General features: G+C 50.9%; 1 protein-coding gene across 5 annotated transcripts in view; it reads left to right on the top strand.

Annotated features, from left to right (window-relative positions):
• The window catches only part of LOC127486689 (nuclear factor 1 C-type), a 96,437-nt gene that overhangs the window by 38,873 nt on the left and 37,780 nt on the right, over window positions 1-19,784 (top strand). For 2 of the 5 annotated variants that reach the window (XM_070063939.1, XM_070063937.1), the window contains exons 2-4: window positions 1,043-1,186; window positions 13,897-14,022; window positions 14,184-14,368. In XM_070063939.1, the coding sequence (XP_069920040.1) occupies window positions 13,926-14,022; window positions 14,184-14,368 (282 nt within the window). In that variant the 5' untranslated portion in view covers window positions 1,043-1,186; window positions 13,897-13,925. Of the gene's footprint in view, window positions 1-1,042; window positions 1,187-11,426; window positions 11,791-13,729; window positions 14,023-14,183; window positions 14,369-16,111; window positions 16,198-19,784 lie in introns of those variants that run through there. The other 3 variants (XR_011384424.1, XM_051830792.2, XM_070063938.1) reach the window with 3 other exon arrangements.

Consider the following 19,784-nt stretch of genomic DNA (forward strand, 5'->3'; position numbering starts at 1 on the left):
GAAAACATCTTTTTAACTCAGCTTTTTCCAGCAATGACTAATCTTTGGATTCCTTTTTGTATCAGCAAATACAAGTCAACCTATTCCTTTTAACAGTTCTGTACTTTCTCAGTGCATAGATGTCTTGTTCTTCAGTAGCCAGTCCCCTCTGGGTAGTTGTAAGATGATATTTTCCCTATTTCTTATAATGCTGCAGCACTGAAAATACCTATCTTTTCATGTATATTTTGTGCTATTTTCTTATAAATGGAATTGTTGGGTAAGAAAATGTATAAAATTGTGTAATCATTGTCGATACTATGCCAAGATACACTCTCATCATTAGTGACAATGCCTGTTTTTCATTCCTTTCCTATGTGAATTTAAGGCTTAAGTGGACACACTTAATTTGTAAATTTAAGAATTTTTTATTATTCATTTGAGAAGGAGAAAGTGGGAGGGGGAGAGCACTCTATCTGCTGGTTCATTCTCCAAATGCCTGCAGTGGCCAGGACTGGAGCTAGGATCCAGGGATATAATCCAAGTCTTCCAGCTGAGTGGCAGGAGCCCAATCATTTGAGCCATCAGAGCTGACTTCTAGGGTCTGGATTCCAGGAAGCTGTAGCTGGGAGCCAAAACTGAGAATCAAATGTAGGCACTTCATGTGGGATAACTGTTAGGTAGGAAGTCAGATATGAGCTTATGTGTGTGTGACAAAGGCCTAAAGAGAAGATGTCTATGTCCAGGATATGCATCTGCATCTCAAAGTCATCCTGATAATGTTTCAGGGGCAGCCCAGTATCTGCATCTTGCCCTGCTCCCTCCTATCCTATAACCTTCCAGGTGGGGGTCCCCAACCCTTCTGCCTTATAACCTTCCAGATGCAGCCCAGTATCTGCATTTCAAATACCCTGCTCTGGATCCCAATTCTCCAGGGGATCTTGCTCACCTTTCCTCTAAACTCAGGACAGCACCAGCTAGGCTTCCTCCTGTCTGATACCTTCAGGGGAAAACTCAGACAGGAGCTTCTTAATATTTACATCCATAAAATCCTTTGTTTCAGGAAGAGATGTGTGAAGACAAAGACCCATCTCCTTAAACCACCTCACCCCCACCTCAACTGGATGGGGTGTGCTCAGCCCTCTGCCTCTCTGCTGAGCCACCCACCTGGCCTGCCTGCCCAGGTGTAATCTCTCCACTCAACCAGGTAACCTCTCTCCTCCCCCTCCCCAACTCCTTACAGCACTTTTTCAGATCCAGCTTCCTGCTAATGCACCTGGTAAGGCATCAAGTAGTAGCTTAAGTCCCTGGGTCCCTGCCACCCAAGTGGGGAGATGGAATTCCCGGCTCCTGATTTTGGCCTGGCCCAGCTCTGGCTGTTGTGGTCATTTGGGGAGTGAACCAGCTATGAGCAAAATCTCTCCCTCTTTTTTCTCTCATTTCCTTTTTTTCTCTTTCTGCCATTCTTTCAGATAAATAAAATAAAACTTTAAAAATAAAAGGTAGGGCCGGCGCCGTGGCTCAATAGGCTAATCCTCCACCTTGCGGCGCCGGCACACCGGGTTCTAGTCCCGGTCGGGGCGCCGGATTCTGTCCCGGTTGCCCCTCTTCCAGGCCAGCTCTCTGCTGTGGCCAGGGAGTGCAGTGGAGGATGGCCCAGGTGCTTGGGCCCTGCACACCATGGGAGACCAGGAAAAGCACCTAGATCCTGGCTCCTGCCATCGGATCAGCGCGGTGCGCCGGCTGCAGCGGCGGCCATTGGAGGGTGAACCAACGGCAAAAGGAAGACCTTTCTCTCTGTCTCTCTCTCTCTCTCACTGTCCACTCTGCCTGTCAAAAAAAAAAAAAAAAAAGAAAGAAAGAAAAAATAAAAGGTATTCATTTTTGGTACATAAACTGTACAAATATACTCCTCAAGATAGCATTTTTCTTCTCACCTATTGATAAGTTCTGGAGTTTTAATATGTTTTCCTTTGCTGTTAAATAGGAATAGTCTTCTGAATTACTAACAATATCAGGAGACTCAAAAATGTAATCATGATTTAAACTGTCATTGATATTTAACTGCAAGGAATATAAAAGTTAAGAAAAGTTAATTCGGCGGAGCCAAGATGGCGGAATAGTGAAGGCGCGCACCGATAGTCCGGGAAGATTTAGTTTAATAAAAGGGGAGTCACGGTAGCCTCAGAAAAAAGAACCAGGAAAATATTGCAGAGGAAACCTTCTGAATTGAGGGGTCGTGAATCGGAGGACCTACTGGGAGAACAAGGTTGCCCACCGTGCGGAAGCCGAGCCGCGGGACCGAGCCACGGAAGCCGAGCCTCGGGACCGAGCCGCTGGAACGTGAGGTGATCCGAACCTCAATAGCCCGAGACACCGGCAGGCAAGCGGAGAGAGGAGACTAGAGGGAACGACCCCCGGGGGGAGGGAACTTCACCAGGCTAACTGGAAGAGAGAGAGGGAAAAAAAAAAAGGTGACTGGCATGGACACGGGTTTCTCTCTCTCTGCTCACCTCTCAAGGGCGAGCAAGACAAAGAGCAGGCGCCATCTTGGACATACGTCATAAGCAGAGCGACCTCAGGTCTGCACCGGCCCTGAGCCTAGCAGAAAAACCTGACTCTGGGTGGGGCGAATTAACAGGAGATTAGGACCTAGTAAATTTGTGGTAATACTGAACTGAGACTGTGAAAAAAGAGACAGTGGGGGAGAGAACTCACGGAATTCATGTGAGCACTCTCCAGAGATGCTATAATTCCGTAACTTTAACAACCCAGTGGGAGACTGAAGGAGAATTTGAGCCCACTCTGAGGGCTGAACAGATTCCCTGTGTGGTCCTTGGGAAAGAGCTTCTGATCTCTGGCTCCTGTGGGTATATCATTTGCCTGCTAACTACCTCCAACTTCGTTCAGCTGTGCAGAATAACTTCCCTTTTGAATCAAAAAAAAAAGAAAAAGAGAGAGAGAGAGAGGTTTACCACACCTAACCTGGGAGTGTCACCTTTGGCACACCAAACAGAGCTCTCAGGCCACACCCATCTCAAGCCCTAAGGCTCCATCAAAAACAGACATTCCACTTAATCTAGAGTCATAGTATAACAAGAAAAAGCACCACAGTGAAGAAGCCAAATATCTCCAATATGCCAAATAACAAACGCAAAAACCAAGGTAATAAAAACAAGGAAGTCACCATGAAGCCCTCAAATGAAAAAGACACCCCAATTCAAGATTATGAGGATGATGATATAGAAGAAATGCAAGAAGCAGATCTCAAAAAATTGATAAGAACATTAAGAAGTTCTCAAAAACAAATTCTTGAACTACAGAAATCCTTAATGGACAAGATAGAAAATCTCTCTCGTGAAAATGAAATATTAAGGAGGAATCAAAATGAAACGAAACAACTAGTACAACAGGAAACTGTGATAGTGACTGAAGTGAAGAATTCAATAGATCAAATGAAAAACACAATAGAGAGCCTTACAAACAGAATGGGTGAAGCAGAAGAGAGAATATCGGACTTAGAAGACAGAGAAAAGGAAAGGATACAGTCAGACCAAAGAAAAGAAGAGGAAATTAGGAATCTGAAACATATTGTCGGGAATCTTCAGGATACTATTAAAAAACCCAACATTCGGGTTCTAGGAGTTCCTGAAGGCATGGAGAGGGAGAAAGGATTAGAAGGCCTTTTTAGTGAGATAATAGCAGAAAATTACCCAGGTTTGGAGAAGGACAGAGAAATCCTAGTACAGGAAGCCCACGGAACCCCTAATAAACACGACCAAAAGAGATCCTCACCAAGACACGTTGTAATTAAACTCTCCACAGTGAAACATAAAGAAAAGATCCTAAAATGTGCAAGAGAGAAACGTCAGATTACTCTCAGAGGATCTCCAATCAGACTCACAGCTGACTTCTCATCAGAAACTCTACAAGCTAGGAGGGAATGGCGAGATATAGCCCAGGTACTAAGAGAGAACAACTGCGAGCCCAGAATATTATATCCTGCAAAGCTATCATTTGTGAATGAAGGTGAAATAAAGACTTTTCATAGCAAACAGAAATTGAAAGAATTTGTTGCCACTAGTCCAGCCCTGCAACAGATGCTTAAAGATGTGTTACACACAGAAACAAAGAAACACGGCCATCAATATGAAAGAAGGTAAAGGAAGGAAACCAAGGAAGGAAAGCTCACAGCAAAAGATCACAGGGAATTCAAAGCATATATTACAACTTATCTTTGGCAAATGGCAGGGCAAAGTTACCACTTATCATTAGTCACACTGAACGTGAATGGCCTGAACTGTCCAGTTAAAAGACACCGATTGGCTGATTGGGTTAAGGAACAAAACCCATCTATTTGCTGCTTACAAGAAACGCATCTTTCCAACAAAGATCCATACAGACTGAAAGTGAAAGGCTGGAAAAAGATATACCATGCCAACAGAAATGAAAAAAGAGCGGGCGTAGCCATCTTAATTTCAGACAACATAAACTTTACCACAAAAACCATTAAGAGAGACAAAGAGGGACACTATATAATGATTAAGGGATCAATTCAACAGGAAGATATAACAATTATCAATGTATATGCACCTAACTACAGGGCACCGGTTTATCTAAAAGATTTGTTAAGGGACTTAAAGGGAGACTTATACCCAAATACAATAGTACTGGGGGACTTCAATACTCCACTCTCAGAAATAGACAGATCAATAGGACAGAAGATCAACAAGGATACAGTAGATTTAAACGACACTATAGCCCAAATGGATCTAACAGATATATACAGAACTTTCAATCCTACAGCTAAAGATTTTACATTCTTCTCAGCAGTACATGGAATCTTCTCTAGGATTGACCACATACTAGGCCATAAAGCAAGTCTCAGCAAATTCAAAAGAATTAGAATCATACCATGCAGCTTCTCAGACCATAAAGGAATGAAGTTGGAAATTAGCAACTCAGGAATCCCTAGAGCATATGCAAACACATGGAGATTGAACAACAGGCTCCTGAATGAACAATGGGTCACAGAAGAAATCAAAAGAGAAATCAAAAACTTTCTGGAAGTCAATGAGGATAACAGCACAACATACCAAAACTTATGGGATGCAGCAAAAGCAGTGTTAAGAGGAAAGTTTATATCAATAGGTGCCTACATCAAGAAATTGGAAAGGCACCAAACAGATGAGCTTTCAATTCACCTCAAGGATCTAGAAAATCTACAGCAAACCAGACCCAAATCTAGTAGGAGAAGAGAAATAATTAAAATCAGAGAAGAAATCAACAGGATTGAATCAAGAAAAACATTACAAAAAATCAGCCAAACGAGGAGCTGGTTTTTTAAAAAAAATAAACAAAATTGACACCCCATTGGCCCAACTAACTAAAAAAAGGAGAGAAAAGACCCAAATCAATAAAATCAGAGATGAAAAAGGAAACGTAACAACAGACACCACAGAAATAAAAAGAATCATCAGAAATTACTACAAGGACTTGTATGCCAGCAAACAGGGAAACCTATCAGAAATGGATAGATTCCTGGACACATGCAACCTACCTAAATTGAACCAGGAAGACATCGAAAACCTAAACAGACCCATAACTGAGACAGAAATTGAAACAGTAATAAAGGCCCTCCCAACAAAGAAAAGCCCAGGACCAGATGGATTCACTGCTGAATTCTACCAGACATTTAAAGAAGAACTAACTCCAATTCTTCTCAAACTATTCAGAACAATCGAAGAAGAGGGAATCCTCCCAAATTCTTTCTATGAAGCTAGCATCACCTTAATTCCTAAGCCGGAAAAAGATGCAGCACTGAAAGAGAATTACAGACCAATATCCCTGATGAACATAGATGCAAAAATCCTCAATAAAATTCTGGCCAATAGAATGCAACAACACATCAGAAAGATCATCCACCCAGACCAAGTGGGATTTATCCCTGGTATGCAGGGATGGTTTAATGTGCGCAAAAAAATCAATGTGATACACCACATTAACAGACTGCAGAAGAAAAACCATATGATTATCTCAATAGATGCCGAGAAAGCATTTGATAAAATACAACACCCGTTCATGATGAAAACTCTAAGCAAACTGGGTTTGGAAGGAACATTCCTCAATACAATCAAAGCAATCTATGAAAAACCCACAGCCAACATCCTATTGAAGGGGGAAAAGTTGGAAGCATTTCCACTGAGATCTGGTACCAGACAGGGATGTCCACTCTCACCACTGCTATTCAATATAGTTCTGGAGGTTCTAGCCAGAGCTATTAGGCAAGAAAAATAAATTAAAGGGATACAAATTGGGAAGGAAGAACTCAAACTATCCCTCTTTGCAGATGACATGATTCTTTATTTAGGGGACACAAAGAACTCTACTAAGAGACTATTGGAACTCATAGAAGATTTTTGGCAAAGTAGCAGGGTATAAAATCAATGCACAAAAATCAACAGCCTTTCTATACACAGACAATGCCATTGCTCAGGAAGAACTTCTAAGATCAATCCCATTCACAATAGCTACAAAAACAATCAAATACCTTAGAATAAACTTAACCAAGGACGTTAAGGATCTCTACGATGAAAATTACAAAACCTTAAAGAAAGAAATAGAAGAGGATACCAAGAAATGGAAAAACCTTCCATGCTCATGGATTGGAAGAATCAATATCATCAAAATGTCCATTCTCCCAAAAGCAATTTATAAATTCAATGCAATACCAATCAAGATACCGAAGACCTTCTTCTCAGATCTGGAAAAATTGGTGCTGAAATTTATATGAAGGCACAAGAGACCTCGAATAGCTAAAGCAATCTTGTACAACAAAAACAAAGCCGGAGGCATCACAATACCAGATTTCAGGACATACTACAGGGCAGTTGTAATCAAAACAGCATGGTACTGGTACAGAAACAGATGGATAGACCAATGGAACAGAATTGAAACACCAGAAATCAACCCAAACATCTACAGCCAACTTATATTTGATCAAGGATCTAAAACCAATTCCTGGAGCAAGGATAGTCTCTTCAATACATGGTGCTGGGAAAACTGGATTTCCACATGCAGAAGCATGAAGCAAGACCGCTACCTTATGCCTTACACAAAAATCCATTCAACATGGATTAAAGACCTAAATCTACGACCTGACACCATCAAGTTACTAGAGAACATTGGAGAAACCCTTCAAGATATTGGCACAGGCAAAGAGTTTCTGGAAAAGACCCGGGAGGCACAGACAGTCAAAGCCAAAATCAACTATTGGGATTGCATCAAATTGAGAAGTTTCTGTACTGCAAAAGAAACAGTCAGGAGAGTGAAGAGGCAACCGAGAGAATCGGAAAAAATATTTGCAAACTATGCAACAGATAAAGGGTTAATAACCAGAATCTACAAAGAAATCAAGAAACTCCACAAAAACAAAACCAACAACCCAATTAAGAGATGGGCCAAGGACCTCAATAGACATTTTTCAAAAGAGGAAATCCAAATGGCCAACAGGCACATGAAAAAATGTTCAAGGTCATTAGTAATCAGGGAAATGCAAATCAAAACCACAATGAGTTTTCACCTCACCCCGGTTAGAATGGCTCACATTCAGAAATCTACCAACAACAGATGCTGGAGAGGATGTGGGGAAAAAGGGACACTAACCCACTGTTGGAGGGAATGCAAACTGGTCAAGCCACTATGGAAGTCAGTCTGGAGATTCCTCAGAAACCTGAAGATAACCCTACCGTTCGACCAAGCCATCCCACTCCTTGGAATTTACCCAAAGGAATTTAAATTGGCAAACAAAAAAGCGGCCTGCACCCTAATGTTTATTGCAGCACAATTCACAATAGCTAAGACCTGGAACTGACCTAAATGCCCATCAACGGTAGACTGGATAAAGAAATTATGGGATATGTACTCTTTAGAATACTATACCGCAGTAAGAAACAACGAAATCCAGTCATTTGCAACAAAATGGAGGAATCTGGAACACATCATGCTGAGTGAAATAAGCCAGTCCCAAAGGGACAAATACCATATGTTCTCCCTGATCGGTGACAACTGACTGAACACCAAAAAGGAAACCTCCTGAAGTGAAACGGACACTATGGGAAACGGTGACTTGATCAGCATAGCCCTGACTGTTAATGAACAACTTAATACATTATCCCTCTTAGTAGTTTTTTTGTCTGTTCTACTTAATATGATTGGTTTAATTCTGTAATTAATACACAGTTATTCTTAAGTGTTAAAAATTAACTGAAATGTGATCCCTGTTAAACATAAGAGTGGGAATAAGAGAGGGAAGAGATGTATAATTTGGGACATGCTCAAGCTGACTTGCCCCAAATGGTAGAGTTAAAAACATACCTGGGGATTCCAATTCAATCCCATCAAGGTGGCATGTACCAATGCCATCTCACTAGTCCAAGTGATCAATTTCAGTTCACAATTGATCATAATGAAAGGACTAAGAGTCAAAGGGAGCACATAAACAAGTCTAGTACCTGCTAACACTAACCGATGGAATAAATAAAGGGGAGAGTGATCCAACATGGGAAGTGAGATACTCAGCAGACTCATAGAATGGCAGATGCCCTAAATAGCACTCTGGCCTCAGAATCAGCCCTAAAGACATTCGGATCTGGCTGAAAAGCCCATGAGAGTATTTCAGGCATGGAAAGCCAAGACACTCTGGCAAAAGATCGCTGCGAGTGAGAACCCAGTGGAAAGAACAGGTCTTCAAAGAAGGAGGTACCTTTCTCTGAAGGGAGGAGAGAACCTCCACTTTGAGTATGAGCTTGTCTAAACAAGATAAGAATCGGAGAACTCAGAGGGCTTCCATAGCCTTGGAAACTCATGACCAGAGCATAGGAAGACTACTGATGCCATAGACAGGAGTGTCAATTTGTAAAGTCAACAACAGGAGTCACTGTGCACTTACTCCTCATGTAGGATCTCTGTCATTAATGTGCTGTGTATTGAGATTTAATACTATAACGAGTACTCAAACAATATATTTCACTTTGTTTTTTTATGGGGGTGCAAACTGTTGAAATCTTTACCTAATGTATACTAAACTGATCCTCTGTAAAAAAAAAAAAAATTGTCAACTCTCAACTTGACTCTCATGGGATTAAACATGACAATAGGTCTGATCTGAAAAAAAAAAAGAAGAAAAGTTAATTCATATGCAACCATAAAAAGCAAGCCTTTGACATCTGGGTCTACACCAGTGTACTCAGTCAATAGTTTCCAATCTTACTGAAGCCCAGAGAGTTCTATTGGGAAGATATACTTAACTCTTTCTTCATCATTAGGTTTCTTTGTAGGCATACATGTTGGTTTTTCTGCCATGTCAGGCAGAAAGAACTGAAAATGAAGAAATAAAGTCTTTAAAAATGTACTTACAAAGGTTACATTCTTATTTTATATCACCACAGATCTGTTTTGAGTTGCAGCTGTCTTGCTACAGAGGCTTCTACACAATAAATAATATACATTCAAGATACGTGGTAATGCATGTAACCATAACACAAAAGCATTCTAGGAAAGGTAACTTCCTTTTTGAAATCAAGAGGACAAAGAGCACTCACTCTTCATTAAAGGACTCTACAGTCATGAGAAACTAGAGACTTTTGTTTTAATCCATGCTAAACCAACCAAGAAGCCTGCATAATTGCTTAACTTTCCAGAACAGCTTACCAGGGGAGTCTGGGCATTAGAGTACAACAACTGAAGGAGAATTAGAAAGACAGAGCTTATAGAATATAAACGAGTCCCTTGGACACTGAACTAACACAATGATAATTCTCACAAAGCACCTACTATGCATCCAGCATTGTGCCCAGAGCCTTGTGCTTTACCTCTTTTAGTGCTCCTAGGAGCCCTGAGGTGGACAGATTTTCATTGCCATCTGCCAGGAGGAAAAAAGACACAGAAAGCCAAAGGAACTTACTTGCCCAGAGGTCCAGCAGGTCTGAACTGGTCCCAAAGCTGGTGTTCTTCCTACTGGCCACACTTGTGGACCAAATCACCATTTCCTGTGTTTGCAACAGTTGCAAAAAAGGGGGGGTGGATACAAGGGAGTCCTGTGTGCTGATTTCCCAGCAGGACCGCCTGCAATGGCCCTGCTGCCCTACTTTTGAGAACAATAGCACAAAGATATGAAGACTAGGAGGCTTATTTTAAGAGGAAATATATATGGGTAACATAAAAAAGAAAAATTAACTAAACCAAAAAACGACTCTGTATGGTGGTCTTTTCCCTGGATCTACTCTGAAAATTGGCTACCCTTTAGAATATGTAAGTTCTCTCATTTTCCCGAACATTAGATGGGTTCTCTTCTATAGATAACATTCTGTTCTATGGCATGGTTTACTCTAGCATAGACTACACAAAGACACTATATTTGCTGATGTTGGGCATCACAGTAACTTCTAGTCATTGAATTACAACTGGTAATAAACATTTAAATTACTGGGAAAAGGTTGCTGCCTAACTTCTTATTCACTAAGAATGTAAGTTACTACAAATTCAAAAGTATCTGTTTCTGTATATTTTGGCACATCTGTCCAAGTCTAGTTTGAAAACCAGACATTGGTTGGTGTGTATTTCAAAACCCAATTATAAATGAATTGCAGGAGACCAGAATTGTGGCATAGCAGGAAAAGCCGCCACCTGCAATGCCAGCATCCCAGCCCCTGCCTATGTGATCATCTGGGGAGTGGAGCAGCAGACAGAATATCTCTATCTCTCCCTCTCTCTTGGTAACTCGGACCTTTTGGCTTTGCAGTTAAGAGGAGCTGGTTGAGGAGCCAGCACTGTGCCAGAGTAGGTAAAGCTGTGACCTGTGGCACCAGCATCCCACATGGGTGCTGGTTCAACTCCCAGCTGCTCCACTTCCAATCCAACTCTCTGCTATGGCCTGGGAAAACAGTAGAAGATGGCCTGAGTTCTTGGGCCACTGTACCCATATAGGAGACTCTGAAGAAGCTCCTGGCTCCTGGCATCAGATCTGCCCAGCTCCAGCCATTACAGCCACTTGGGGAGTGAACCAGTGGATGGAAGACCTTTCTCTTTGTCACTCCCTTTCTCTGTAACTCTACGTCTCAAGTAAAAAAAAAAAAAAAAAAAAAAAAAAAAAAAGACTAGAGCAAAAGTTCTCAAAATATGGTCCCTGAGCCCCTGAGAATCCCTGAGACTTTTTGACAGGGCTCAGGAGGTAAAAATGCTCTTTTTTTTTTTTTTAACAATACCAAGGTGTAATTTGCCTTTCCCACTGTGATAACATTTACAGTGATGGTTCAAAAGCAATGGTGGATAAAGACACCTGCTGATCTTCAGCTCAGCAGTGCCACAAAATTGTATTATTGCTAATAATGCTATTTCCCGCACACATTCACAATAACAACAGAAAAAAATGTAGAACAAGCCCTCATAAAGCACTTATGTTGTACATAGACATGTTGGTTGTCTTGAGAACTGCAAGGTGTCTGGTGCATAACAAATCTTCCCAGGCAGATGACTCAATTAATTCACATGCTTTTATTGGGGTTCCACTCCCGGGCGAAGTTCCATGGCCCCACACAGAGCAACAGAGCGGGGGCCCGGAAAGTCTCGCGTCAGAGATTGGGAGTGCTCCTTTTATAGATTTGGGGCATGGGGGTTAAAGGTTGAGGCGGGTCTGATCCTCATTGGTTGACCTTTAGGCACCTGCGGGGACCTTGACAAGGACTTTTCTTCTCCAGAAGTGTAGGCCTTCCCTCCTTGTGGCTCCCAAAGCTACCAAGAACAACAGATTCTGTGAGTGGCAAGAGATAGGTATTTCTTTTTTATGAAACATTGTCAATTGTAAGAAAAACTGATGAACACTGGTATTTGGGTTTGGATATCTCAAGACAATTTCTGGGAAATAAATGAAGTGTGTTATAAAACATCAAGAAAAATAACCAAGGGGTTGACTTTTGGCCCAGTGGTTAAGATGCCAGTTAAGATACCCATATGCTGTGTCAGAGTACCTGAGTTCTATACCCAGTTCTGGCTCCTGACTCCAGCTTCCTGCTAGTGAGGACCCTGAAAGACAGCGGAGGTGACTGAAATGATTAGCTTCCTGCTATCCACATGAGGGACTCAGATCTGAATTCCTGGCTTGTGGCTTTGGACCAGTCTAGCTTCAGCCTGCTCTCTCTTTCTTTCTTTCTCTCTCTCTCCAAATCTCTCTGACCCTTTGACCCTCAGATAAATTTTTAAAATGTAATAAAATAACTGAAAATATATTCTGTAACTGATTAAATTTGAGCTTTAAAGCTAAAGTTTGAGTTTTTGGAGAATTTTTATCCATCTTTTTTTTTTTTTTTAATTTATTTGACTGGTAGAGTTAAAGACAGTGAGAGACAGAGAGAAAGGTCTTCCCTCTGTTGGTTCACTCCCCAAATGGCTGCTACAGCCAGCACTGCACGGATCTGAAGCCAGGAGCCAGGTGCTTCCTCCTGGTCTCCCATGCCAGTGCAGGGTCCAAGCACTCCACTGCCCTCCTGGGCCACAGCAGAGAGCTGGACTGGAAGAGGAACAACGGGGACTAGAACCTGGTGCCCATATGGGATGCGGGCACCGCGGATGGAGGATTAACCAAGTGAGCCAAGGAGCCAGCCCCTATCCATCATTATAATCTTGACAGCTTCCCAATACTTAAAAACTTGTCCAAAGATATTGGTGATTATGACAAATATACACCTTTTTTTAAGGTTTATTTATCTATTTAATGAGATAAGGGTAGAGGGAGGGAGGGAGAGAGAGAGGGGTCCTCTACCCGCTGGGTCACTCCCCAGGTGGCCACCATGGCCAGGGCGGGGCCAGGCTGCACCCAAGAGCCAGGAGCTCCATCAGGGTCTCCCACGAGGGCACAGGGCCCAGGCGAGCAGAGCCAGGACACAGGCGAAGCCCTCCCTGAGAGGAGAATTCTAGCCGGCGTCCTGGTCACTGGGGAAGGGGGAACTGGGAATAAAGGCGCAGGAAGCTCGAGGGAGAAACGCACGAGGGAGGGGGCCTTGGTCCCGGCCCCCTGGCCATCCCACCCAGGCCTCCAGGACCCTAGCCTCGCCCCCCCAGCAGTTCCAGGAATGTTTAGAGGAGCCATTTCCTGCCACTCCCGTTGGTCAACTCAGGACCCCAGGATCGCTCCGGCCCCCGCCTCCCCTCCCACCCTGTCCCCGCCCCACCCTCCTCGCCCCCCCCTTCCACCCAGCTCCCCCAGCCCCGGTCCGGCCCCGTGGGTTCCTGGCGTTGCTTCCACTCGGGGGAACTCTGCTGGGAGATCCTGTGAGCGAGCGTCCGCACACATACATGCACGCACACGGGTACACACACACGCACAGGTGCACATGCATACATGGGTGAACACACACGGATGCACACGGGTGCACACAGGTACACGCACGCACACACGGGTGCACACGCGCAGTCTGCAGGGCCAGCCCAGCTTCCTCTCCCCTAGGGGTCCCCCCCCCAGGGAACCCCAGACCCTAGGGCGGTGGCACCAGGTGGGCCATGGGATCCCCGGGAGTGGCTCAGCCCTTAGTCTCGCTGGTCTGGGCCCTGGGGACGTCCCAGTGACGCCCCTCCCAGCGGAGGGCGGTGTGGGGGGCGGCGTGCAGCCTGGGGAGGGGGAGGCAGCCAAGGACAGAAGGGACCATGCAGGGCGGGCTTGGGGCACAGACCCTGGGGCCCCACAGGGCGGGCCCGGGGCGGCTTCTTGCTGGGGTCGCCTCGCCCTCGGGGAGACCCGCGTGGGGAGGAGCTCCCAGCTGAGGCCGGCGGCTGGGGAGTGAGCAGCAGATGCGCCGAGGGTGCGTTCACGCGGGCGGGGGCCTGGGGCTCCTCGCGGCTCAGCGGCGTCCCCGCCCCGCGCAGGCATCTCGTCGCCCGTGAATAAGACGGGGATGGACAAGTCGCCATTCAACAGCCCCTCGCCGCAGGACTCGCTGCGCCTGTGCAGCTTCACGCAGCAAAACTGGCCCGTGATCGCGGTGCACAGCGGTGAGCGCGGGGCTGGGCGGGGGCCAGGGGCAGAGCGCGCACACACAGGCGGGGGCCGGGGCCAGGGGTTTGGGGCAGAGCGCACACACAGGCGCGGGGCGGGACCGGGGCCAGGGCCGAGCGCTGGGCCCAAGCCCCGCGCTCACCGCCCCGCCGCATAGGCATCATCCGGAGTCCGAACCCGTCCTCCGCCCTGCACTTCCCCACCACGTCCATCCTGCAGCAGATGGCGTCCACCTACTTCCCGCACACGGCCATCCGCTACCCGCCGCATCTCAACCCTCAGGACCCGCTCAAAGATCTCATGTCGCTGGCCTGCGACCCGGCCAGCCGGCAGCCTGGATCGGTGAGTGCGGGGTGGCCGACGGGCGGCGGAGGGGGCGTAGCTCCGCGGGCAGGGGTCGGGGCGGCGGAGGGGCGCGGTGCCTAGGGCAGGGGTCCGCGGACAGGGTTCCGCGGGCAGCCACAGATTCCACCTCCTTGGCTCCTGCCAGGCCCCCGCAGCGATGCGCGTCCTGCCCTTGGGGTTTCGCGTTTGGGAGCTTTGCATTTGGGAGTGGCGGGCGAGGTGGCACCTTGTGAACAGACAGGGAGGCGGGGTGCAGGGGTCCCAGCCCCCTGGACCTCCAGCCAGTCTCGGGCCTGCCCAACCCCCATAGCCCTGCCGGCGTCTTGGTCCCTCCGAGGCCGCCCCCCACCCCCGCTCAGCTGGGGCACGCAGTGCTCCTCCCTTCCCCGCAGGCTCTGGCCCTAGTCCAGCAGAAGGGGCAGCGCGCGTGTCCACTCCTCCCTCCTCCTCCCCCAGCACGTACTGGGCGCCTTCCCCGTCTCCCCCCCACCTGCTAGGGGGAGCCGCCTCCCAGGAAGCCGGTGGGAATCGGGGCTCCCCTGCCCCTGCGGGACCCGCGGTTTGCCCTCCAGAGAGCCCAGGGCCACGTGGTCAGGGCCAGAGGGGCCGAGGGGGGGACAGCACCGGGGGCGCAGGGGTCTCAGGCCCCAGGCGTCGGCGGGCAGCGGGAACAAGGATCCGGACTTCACAGCGCTGGGGGCTCAGGGGGACGGAGCCCTGGGCCGGCCTGCGCCATTCTGGGTGTTTTTAGGATACATTTATAATTTATCTGAAAGGCAGAGTGGGGGGTGGAAAGAGAGGCGAGAGAGAGAGAGAGAGAGAGAGAGAGAGAGAGAGAGAGAGAGAGAGAGGTAGAGGTGTTTTGTCCACTGGGTCACTCCCGGAATGGCTGGGGCAGGGCCAGGCCAGAGCCAGGAGCTCCATCCATGGCTCCCACAAAGGTGCAGGGGCCTGGGCACCTGGGCCTTCAGCCGGGGATCCGGATGGGAAGTGGAGCGGCGGGGACTCGAACCGGCGCTCCATGGGTGCTGGCATTGTGCACAGCCCGCCATGGGCCACATCTCGCCTTGCGAGGGTCCTGCCTGGCCCTGGAAGCCCCCAACCCCCCTTCTATACTTTTCCAGCTGGGAACCCGGATCACAGCTTGGTGGCCTCTGCATGCCCTGCCCCACCCCCTCTCAGACCCAGGCCAGGAACCAGCTTCCCTTGAACTGCCAGGAAGCCGGCCCCAGATTCAAATCCTGCCTCAGCTGGCGTGAAGGCCCTGGCTTTCCCTGCCCACTCACCTGTGAGGTGGGGGAGGGCAACTGTGTCCTGTGAAGACTCCCCTGGGGGTGAACGGGGCCGTGCCCAGGGCCTGGCATGCAGTAGGCATTTAATAGATGTGGACAGCACATAGATCCCCTCCCTGGAAGCCTATGACCACAAACCCGGGCTCCCACCCCCAGGCCTGGCCAGGCCCCTGTTCCCCTCCCCCTCTGTAGCCCCTGACCAAGTGCCCTGGGCATGATTAGAGTGAGGGAGTGAGGCCTGCAGACCTGCGGCCGCCCTGCCTTGCTCCACGCAGCAGTTTGGAAGTTACCAAATGCCATCGGTGACAGGCGGCCCCAGGACCGCAGGGCGCAGGGTGCCAAGGGAGTGTGTGCAGAGGGCTGTCTGTGTGACCCCAGGCAGTGGACACCCTCTCTGGGCCTGGGCGGCCCCTCACTAACAGGCTCTTGGTCTCTCTCCTCCCTGCAGCCTACTCTGCACCCAACACGTTCCCTGTAAAGCCTTCCTTTGTGGGATTAGGACCAAGGGATCCTGTGGGCAGCTTTCAGGCACAGGTAGGGGCCGAGAGGCTGGCCAGAGGGGGGCAGGGAGCCAGGCAGAGGGGCCAGCCTGGGGGGCACAGGGAGAGGAGAGGCAAGCCCGCCCGCCCCCACCGCTGGCCACAGCCCGGGCTCCGGGGGCCTCGAGCGAGCCCGGGCTGGCTTCTCCTGGGCTCCCCCTCCTGCCTCCTGCCCAACATCTGTCCAGATGGGGAGAGGCCCAGAGAGGCCGGGGACCTGCCCAGGGTCACACAGCCGTCGGCTGGAACTTGCCTCACCCCCACCCTGTGCCCCAGACCCAAGGCCTGGGGGGAGACCCTGCTCCGGGGAGGGGCTCAGAGCAGGGAGGTGAGTGACCCCAGGGCCCACGTGTCCCCCAACCTGCCCACCTTCGGGGATCCTGGGCCTGAGACAGTAGGAGGGGGCCCCAGAGCCCCTGCCCCTGGCCATGTTGTTGGGGAAGGGGTCTCAGATGCACAGAGAAGCCAGTCCAGAAGCTCCAGGTCATGTGGGGGAGGTCCCCAAGGCCGTGGCTGGACCCTGCTGCACCCCTCTGGGCCCAGACCCCCTCCAGTAGGGGCTTTGAGCTCCTAATTGATTCAGAAACCAAAGCTAATAGGGCTCAGGCCTGGCCCTAACTCTTCCTCCACCACATGCCTGAGAGCAGAGGGAAACCAAGCCAAGCAAGGCCCCTGCAAGGATGGAGTGGGGGGCCGGGGTACAGGGAGGGGAGGGGGGTCCACAGTGGGTCAGGGCACTGCAACAGATTGTGACTGTTGGGAGGGGGGTGTGAGGGCAGGTGCTGCCTGCTCCCTGCAGCTGGGGAGGGGGCAGGAAGCCAGAGCCCAGCTCTGGGCCGCCTCAGGGCGGATTCCGGCTCTGTCCCCATTGGTGGTGTGCCACTCAGCCCCCTGCCCGCCCCCAAGCCTCCTTCCTCTGCAGCCCCTCCCCCAATCAATACCCATTGATCTCCACCCCCACCCTCAGCATGTGCCTAGCCCTCTGAGCTGGGCTCACCTGGGCACCCCAGCCCCCAGCTGCCCACTGGCCCCGGGAGCGCCCAAGGCAGTCCAGGGTCACATACCAGAAGCCACGTGGGCAGCCGCGGCCAGGCCACAGGAGGCAGAGGCTGTCCACTGGAGAGGGTCACACCCAGAGTCTGTCTGGTTGCCAACGGAAACCAGACATGAGGTAATGGCCAAGATTAACTTGAACATGGCTGGAGGTGGGCAGCTGCGAGCTCAGGTGCCACTTCCTTGGGATGGCCCAGTGGCTGCTGCATTGCTGGTTCCCGGGGACACCAGTGATAAGTGACTGGGTGGGTGACAGCCGAAGCCCTCTGGCAGACCTGGGGTCTAGGGAGAGGGACCTGAAATGCCCCCAGCCGGCCCTGGAGTCAGGAGACAGGCCCGAGCAAACACCTGCAAGCCCTGGGGTCTAGGGAGATGGGCCCCAGCCACCTGCCCCTGCCCCAGCCCTGGAGAGAGGGAGACAGGCCCAAGCTGCCCCTGGCCAGGCCTGGGGTCTAGGGAGTCAGGCCCGAACCACCCCCTCACCCCCAGCCCTGGAGAAGAAGGAGACAGGCCCAAACTCCATGGCCGGCCCTGGGGTCTAGGGAGACAGGCCCGAGCTGCTGTCGGACAGCCCTGGGGTCAAGAGACAGGCCTATGGCACCATGGCTCAATGGGCTGATCTTCTGCCTGCGGTGCCTGCACCCCGGGTTCTAGTCCCGGTCGGGGTGCTGGATTCTGTCCCGGTTGCTCCTCTTCCAGTCCAGCTCCCTGCTGTGGCCCGGGAGTGCAGTGGAGGATGGCCCAAGTCCTTGGGCCCTGCACCTGCAAGGGAGACCAGGAGAAATACCTGGCTCCTGGCTACGGATCAGCATGGTGTGCCGGCAGCAGTGTGCTGGCCACAGTGGCCACTGGGAGGTGAACCAACAGAAAAAGGAAGACCTTTCTCTCTGTCTTTCACTGTCCACTCTGCCTGTCAAAAAAATAAAAAAAGAGAGAGAGAGAGAGAGAGAGAGAGACAGGCCTAAGACCCCACTGGCCAACCCTGGAGTCTAGGGAGATGGGCCCGGACTGCCCCCAGCCGGCCCTGGAGTCGAGACATGGGCCCAGGTTGCCCCCAGCCAGCCCTGGGATCTAGAGTGATGGGCCCAAGCTGCCCCCAAGCAGCCCTGGCATCTAGAGAGTCGGGCTCGGACCGCCCGCACCCCAGCCCTGGAGAAGAGGGAGACAGGCCCAAGCTGCCCCCAGCTAGCCTGGGAGTCCAACACTGGCCTGAGTTGCCACCTGGCCGGCCCTGGAGTGTAGGGAGAAGGCCTGGGCTGCCCCCGGCTGTCCTAGAGTCAGGAGAAGGGCCCGAGCCACCCCTGGCCAGCCCTGGGATCTAGAGAGATGAGCCCGGGCCGTCCCCCCCCCCCAGCCCTGGAGAAGAGGGAGACAGGCCCAATCTGCCCCTGGCCAGCTCTTGGGTCTAGGAAGACAGGCCTGAGCTGCACCTGGCCAGCCCTATGGTTGAGACTTGGGCCTGAGCTGCCTCTGGCCAGCCCTGGGGTCTAGGGATACAGGCCTGAGCTGCCCCCAGACAGCCTTGGAGACAGGAAACAGGCCCGAGCTGCCCCTGGCCGGCCCTGGGGTCTAGGGAGACAGGCCTGAGCTGCCCCCAGACAGCCCTGGAGGCGAGACATGGGCCTGAGCTGCCCCCAGCCAGCCCTGCAGACAAGACACAGCCCCTAACTGCCCCCCGGCTGGCCCTGGGGTCTAGGGAGATGGGACTGAGCTGCCCCTAGCCAGCCCTGGGGTCTAGGGACATGGGACCGGGCCACCCCCACCCCTGGCCCTGGAGAAGAGGGAGACAGGACCGAGCAGCCTCTGGCCGGCCATGGGGTCTAGGGAGATGGGCCTGAGCTGCCCCCAGCCAGCCTTGTGATCCAGGGAGACGGGCCCGGGCTGCCCCCACCCCCCGGCCCTGGAGAAGAGGGAGACTGGCCTGAGCTACCCCTGGCTGGCCCTGGGGTCTAGGGAGACAGGCCTGAGCTGCCCCTGGCCAGCCCTGGGGTCAAGACATGGGCCCAAGCTGCCCCCAGGCAGCCCTGGAGAAGAGGGAGACAGGCCTGAGCTGCCCCAAGCCAGCCCTGGGGTCGAGACACAGGCCCGAGGTCCACCCGGCTGGCCCTGGGGTCTAGAGAGACTGGCCTGAGCTGCCCTCCAGCCAGCCCTGGAGTTGAGACATGGGCCAGAGCTGCTGCCTCACCGGCTCTGGAATTAAGACATGGGCCGGAGCTGCCCCTGGCTGGCCCTGGGCTCTAGGAAAATGGGCCCAAGCTGCCTCCAGCCAGCCCTGGGGTCTAGGGAGACAGGTCTGGGCTGCCCCCCCAGCCCTGGAGAAGAGGGAGACAGGCCCAAGCTGCCCCTGGCCGGCCCTGGAGTTGAGACACGGGCCTGAGCTGCCCCCTGCCAGCCCTGCGGTCTAGGGAGATGGCCCAGGCTGTCCCCCACCCCAGCCCTGGAGAAGAGGGAGACAGTCCCAAGCTACCCCCTGCTGGCCCTGGGGTCTAGGGAGACTGGCCCAAGCTACCCCTGGCCAGACCTGGGGAT

This window comes from Oryctolagus cuniculus, chromosome 19, assembly GCF_964237555.1.
Source record: "Oryctolagus cuniculus chromosome 19, mOryCun1.1, whole genome shotgun sequence".
NCBI lineage: Eukaryota > Metazoa > Chordata > Mammalia > Lagomorpha > Leporidae > Oryctolagus > Oryctolagus cuniculus.